Source organism: Macadamia integrifolia, chromosome 14, assembly GCF_013358625.1.
Source record: "Macadamia integrifolia cultivar HAES 741 chromosome 14, SCU_Mint_v3, whole genome shotgun sequence".
Classification (NCBI taxonomy): domain Eukaryota; kingdom Viridiplantae; phylum Streptophyta; class Magnoliopsida; order Proteales; family Proteaceae; genus Macadamia; species Macadamia integrifolia.
Genome location: NC_056570.1, coordinates 27,142,530 through 27,148,529, shown reverse-complemented (window position 1 = coordinate 27,148,529; position 6,000 = coordinate 27,142,530). Strand labels below are relative to the sequence as shown.

The following is a 6,000-nucleotide window of genomic DNA, read 5'->3' as shown; positions in this document are numbered from 1 at the left end:
GGGGGGGGGACTGGGGAGTGTGTTACAGGCATGTTCTGTGTACATTATAAATTCAGAGATGGTGTTTTTGGAAATTGTAGTAGTTATTCATCTTCTTTTACTGATTACTGAGGTTTTCCATCCTTGGGTTCTCTAGGGTTGAGCCAAGACCTAGTAACTAGTACTATTGTGGGTGAGACTGAGAGTCCTGTTGATGGACTTCTGTTACTATAAAAGAGCCATTCTCTTTGTAGTATGAGAATCTGAGGACCATTGGTTAGACCATTTCAACTCACTATTCTATGCCCCTAGAGGATCTCTTACCTCAGAAGGAGATTTAAATCTTAGGTGTCTTCCATGAATATATATCTCTCATGAAACAAAAAGTTTGTGACGACCTAGTATATGTGCTTCCGAATTGGGTGGAATGGTGTGGAATTGTGGTATTTGGAGAAAACATGTACTTATATTGGTCCCTAGCAAATCTAGCAAATTAAATAATCTTGTCTTCACTTATTTTAATTAAATTCCTTTATTTTCTTCACTGGTAGAGATCATTTTTTATTTGATAAAAGAAAATAATGGTGGCCAAGCACCATCAAGACTTAAGAGGGGCCCTATATCAAACTTTTAAGGGTGTTTTGGTGAAGACAACATCGTGGGAACGTGCAAGTATGTTGTCAATGATTTGCTCCATTTATTTGGGTCTGTTAAACCTAAACCAACTAGATAAGTAAATTAAGTTACCTAATACAGTTCACCTTATCTATAGATTCACTTAGACAGAGATCATGGAGACCTACTTTTTTTCTTTTCTTTCCACCAATAAAGAAGATTATAAGAAATCCATGTTAGGGTCTCACTGAAATGTTCCCAAGAGTTATACCTATATCCAAAAGAGATATGTTTTCCAATTCACACAAACCCAAAACAATTAAACCCTTCTATTCTTATCATTTTATATATAATTTTTTTTTTTGGGGGGAGAGGGGTGAGGAAATCCATTGCATTGTTCAAGCTTAGTGAAAGAGACATTTAGCCTTCCTCTTGTAGTTTAGTAAACCCACACTAACCAACAAGAACCAACCTTCCAATGAGATTGTCAAGGACATATAATTTTATAAGGATTAAAGTAAACAAAGTGTTTAAAAAATAAAGTAAGGGTAAACAACGTGGTTCGATGATGTGATTAGATGTTCTAACGAACATAGCATGCACGATAACAGATTCTCCTCTGGTCATTAACCCTCAAAACTATTGTTAAGGTTCTATTAACAATTTTTTTTTATAATACCCAAAAAAAAAAAATTTAAGTTAAGGGTCCCATTTTAATTATGCCTGGTGTGCCTTCACGCCTTTCTGGTTGGAGTTGACCAGCACAAACAGAGAGAGAGAGAGAGAGAGAGAGAGAGAGAGAGAGAGAGAGAGAGAGAGAGAGAGAGAGAGAGAGAGCATGACTAGCCTGATTTAAAAAGTATATATGTAAGATTAAGACTAATAAACCTATGTTAACATTTTCAATCTTTCTTTTTTCCTTGAGAAGCCCATTTGTTTATGGTAATGACCTGCAAGTCCTATCATGGTTTTATATGTCATTTTCTTTTGGATGGAAGATATGTGATTAATGTTCTAGTTTTTCTATATATATAATTAACCCATCAATTCAATCTCTCTCGTCTGATCTGGTTAATCTTTAGTGAGTTAAGAAATCCATATCATGAAGAAACCTACCTTTTGGTATGGAATTATATAAAGTCAATTGAGTTGAGCATTTTTGTGATAGTCAAGAAAGTATTAAAAGTATATATTCCATAATTAAGTCTTAAAACCTTCTCTTTCAACACCCCCACCCCCTAAACAAAATTCTTAAAATTATGACTAATAATGTCAAGGGCAAATGAGATATTTTCTCAAGAGAAGGAGTTGACATGTTTGGCATGAAGAAAATCCATTTTTGAGATACCATGTATAATACAATAAAGATAAGTCCCATAAAATAGCAAATTTTGAGATACCATGTACCATAGAATAAGAGATTTAATTTATAAAACCCCATAAATCAGCAAACACACATAAACACCTTAGTAGTATAAAATTATCTAAGGGAACTCATAGTCATCCTTAGAATACATCCAATTGACAACTAGAAGAGGAGATGAGGATGGGCTCCCCACTATCATGAGAGCTAGAGAGTTGTTTTCCTTGTTTGAATCAAACCCATCTCTCCCTCTCTCTCTCTCTAGTTCTCAGTCATCTTCTAAACAGATTCCCAAATGGAACTCCAATTCCAACCACAGCAGCAACAGCATCAACAAGGAGAGCTTTCTGTCAGTAAAGGAAATAAAACCAAGGGAAGAGGGAAGACCAGTGGCAACAAGAAGTTTGTTGGGGTAAGACAAAGGCCTTCTGGGAGATGGGTAGCAGAGATCAAGGATACAACACAGAAGATAAGGATGTGGCTTGGCACTTTCGAGACTGCGGAAGAAGCTGCTCGAGCATACGATGAGGCTGCTTGCCTTCTTCGAGGATCGAATACTCGCACCAATTTCATCACCCATGTCTCCTCCGATTCTCCTCTCGCGTCGCGAATTCGGAATCTTCTTAATCATAAGAAAGGTCTAAAACAACAGCAGGCTGATACCTCCTACTACACCAATACCAATACCAACACAAACACCAACACCAACACCACTACCACCATCACAACTACACCTAGCACAAGCTCAGGTAGTATTACTAGTATGAATAGTTGTTGTAGCAGTAGCAGCAAAAATAGCTCTGTTTCTTATGAAAAGATACAAGGGGAGCATATGTCCAATGATGCATATAGACCAGAATTGAGCAATTGTAGCAAGGAATTCGATCTGGGTTCTTCGTCATCTGACCTCCCATCCATATTTGGTCCAACATTTGATCGGTATCCATATACCCAAGGAGAGTTGGAGTTGTCCAGAAATGTTGGATCAACTGAGACCCTGGAATCAAATATTACAGACTTGGAAAGGATGAAAGTAGAGCAACAGATATCAGCTTCACTCTATGCCATGAATGGGGTGCATGAGTACTTGGATACTGTCTATGAGCCAACTGATGCTCTCTGGGATCTCCCACCTCTCTGTCAATTGTTCTGTTCAATTTAATGCTTGGTCATTACTATCAGTTTCTTTCTTTCTTTCTTCCTCTTTCTGTCTTTTTTACTTCTCAAAGAGGAACTTGTTATAGTGGATGGTTTTGTAGTGGATGCAGAAGTTCCAATGACAAAAGGGGTTTCAAAGGCAACATATGTTGTGTTTCTTTGTAGCGAGTTCTTACCATTTTAACATATCTAGCACAAAAATTATGGCAAAGTCAACTTCTATCAAGCAGGAGAATCTTCTCACTCAAGTTTCTGCTAAGTTTTCAATTATTTTGCCTTGGAAGTTTAGCCATATAACAATGTTTAATGTTTAAAGCAATATGTCTATCTGTATTCTAATTTCAATTGATCATTCATGTTTCTACAACATCAGCATAATATTTTGATTCCCATATAGATTTTTTTTTTTTTTTTTTTTTGGTTTGGGGGGGGGGTGGGAGGGGAAAGGTGAAAGGTGTGGTAGCTGTTTTTCTGCAATTCATGTTTTACTCTCTCCTCATTCAGAGTCTTGGCTTCTCCTCTCCTCTCCTCTCCTCTCCTCTCCAAGTGTGGGGACCCAATTGATATAAAGTAAAACTGTGTTAAAGGGTTTGTAGAAGAATCAGCAGTTAACATTCTCCATTATCATTAATCTTTAAGAGATCTCTAATGACTGTCTGATATGTCAATGACTTGGGATTCCTCTCTGCAACTTCTCATATTGTATGAACATGTTAGAGAATGAATTAGTAGCAATTGGTGAGAGGAAAAAAAAAAGGGGGGGGGGGGGTGGGCTTACTTTCTGATATTCTTCATACAGCTTTTTAATTGTTGTTTTGACTTCATTATTCCTCCAATTTTTTTAAGATGATCATCTTTTCCTTCTAATTTTCTAGGTAATTTCCTCATCTTCTTAAAATATAATTGACAGTGATCATCACAACCTATATATTCTTTAATTCTCTTTTCCCCATTGGTTTTGCCTGCTTCTTTCACTTTCGTTTATATATAGAATGGATTTGTGGGGCTCCTCATGCAAGGAGGTTTTTCTAGTGTCAAATTAAAGTACACTAATACAAATTGGATGACTTTTTCTTCAATGACAAAGTTTTTCTACACCGTGGGTGTAGGAAAAATATAGCAATCAATGGCTGTCAATGTCTGCCCTCTTATAGTATAGGATCAATAATACCTCTTGTACTTTTCCCCGATACACTCCTAATATCATCCGAAGGCCTTGGTTCTCTCTCGATAGTGGCTGAAGGAAAACCGTCTCCTTCGATAAATACGTGAAAGCAGTAGAAAAGGGTTGTCAGATGAATGAACTTCATGTAAAGTAGTCAGTCGCACCCCCAATATTTAACAATTCTCAAGTTGCATATGTTTATTGATTAGGTGTAGAGGCCTTATTAGTTGTTAGTAAATCAGCATCTGCCTCCATGATGGGATCCTGAAAAAGCCTATTCATTCAAATCTTATAGGGGAATTATAATATATGGTTGGTTTTTGAATTAATAATAAAATATCTATTGTCTCAGTTTGGTTCCACACAAAAAATCTTCATGTAAAACTTTCATTTGGGAAATTTCACATTTGGAAAAAATTTCAGTTGTTTGTAGGTGGTAAAAATGAAGTAAAATATCATATTTCAAGATTTTTCAATGTTTGTTTCTTATTTACTAAAAATGGTAAAATTATAATTACACCACGATTGTGAGAACAATGTTTAGACATGACTACACATAGACATATAGGTCAATTTGTGATCCGCCGAAAGGCAACAAAGGGTGTCTTTGAGATGTTGAAATTCTTATGAGGAAACTTTTTAAATGTGGTCCACACGTAAATTTTTCTATGAATATAAATTTAGAAATTAATCAAATATTCAATCAAGAAATTAGCTTGGTTTCCATGATATGTAAACAATAGCTCTTATGCCTAGTAAATACTACTTACTTTTAAGATCTCCTAAGATCTCTTAATTTCTCTTAAAAATATTCATAACTAATAATCACAGGTGAATTTTTTTTACTGATTATAAGATAGTATTAGTTACAAGTTATAACAAAATATTTCATTTGATATCAAATCAACCTTGAATTTTCTTTTCCTGGATGAATCACACTAGTTTAGTATGGAATAATACTTTGACAACCCATTTCATCAACCTAGATATAACCAGTTCTAAACAAGAACATCTAATCTAAAACATAGGTTTCAAAAACAAAAGATGTCAATCTGGAAAATTATGGGTCTTTCATATGTTAAAACTCAGAAAATTCTTCTGTCCGAAGTTTAAAATGGGTCTGCTCTAGCCATTTAAATTAAAATTTCCTTAAGTAGAATATTAAAGTAGTTCAATTCTTCTATCAAATGAGATGTTACTTGATTAATTTCAAACAGTGGGTAGCCATCATATGACTCAAAATGCTAAGGTTTAGGTTAAGAAATAAGTATCAGTAAGTCACCCTCTTTTAAGATATTCAATAAATTTGATTATGATACCTATCGGGAAAAAGTGAACCCATTTAGGTGAGGTTTTAAGTGAAAAATGAAACACTTTGTGTGCTAAGGTTTAGGTTAAGAAATAAGTATCAATAAGTCACCCTCTTTTAAGATATTCAATAAATTTGATTATGATACCTATTGGGAAAAAGAGAACCCATTTAGGTGAGGTTTTAAGTGAAAAATGAAACACTTTGTGTGTGCGTGAGAGAGAGAGAGAGAGAGAGAGAGAGAGAGAGAGAGAGAGAGAGAGAGATTTTGTAATTCCCTACAAAAATGTCAACCATGAAATCTTTCACAATTCAAGGGGATATCAAAATTGAGGATAAATTATAAATTTGGTCATTATATATTAGATTGTATAGATCTCTTGGCAATTAAATAAAAAAAGAAAAAGAAAA

The 6,000-nt window shown here is 34.9% G+C and overlaps 1 protein-coding gene across 1 annotated transcript; it reads left to right on the top strand.

Annotated features, from left to right (window-relative positions):
• The first annotated feature begins 2,135 nt into the window (after positions 1 to 2,135).
• Positions 2,136 to 3,258, top strand: LOC122060558 (ethylene-responsive transcription factor ERN1-like). The gene has a single exon (XM_042623690.1). The coding sequence runs from the start codon at positions 2,253 to 2,255 to the stop codon at positions 3,117 to 3,119; it is 867 nt and encodes a 288-aa protein (XP_042479624.1). The 5' UTR covers positions 2,136 to 2,252; the 3' UTR covers positions 3,120 to 3,258.
• Positions 3,259 to 6,000: the final 2,742 nt, after the last annotated feature.

What these genes read in the sequence shown, in the direction of transcription:
- LOC122060558 (XM_042623690.1), top strand. Translation starts at nt 2,253, where the DNA reads ATGGAACTCCAATTCCAACCACAGCAGCAACAGCATCAACAAGGAGAG.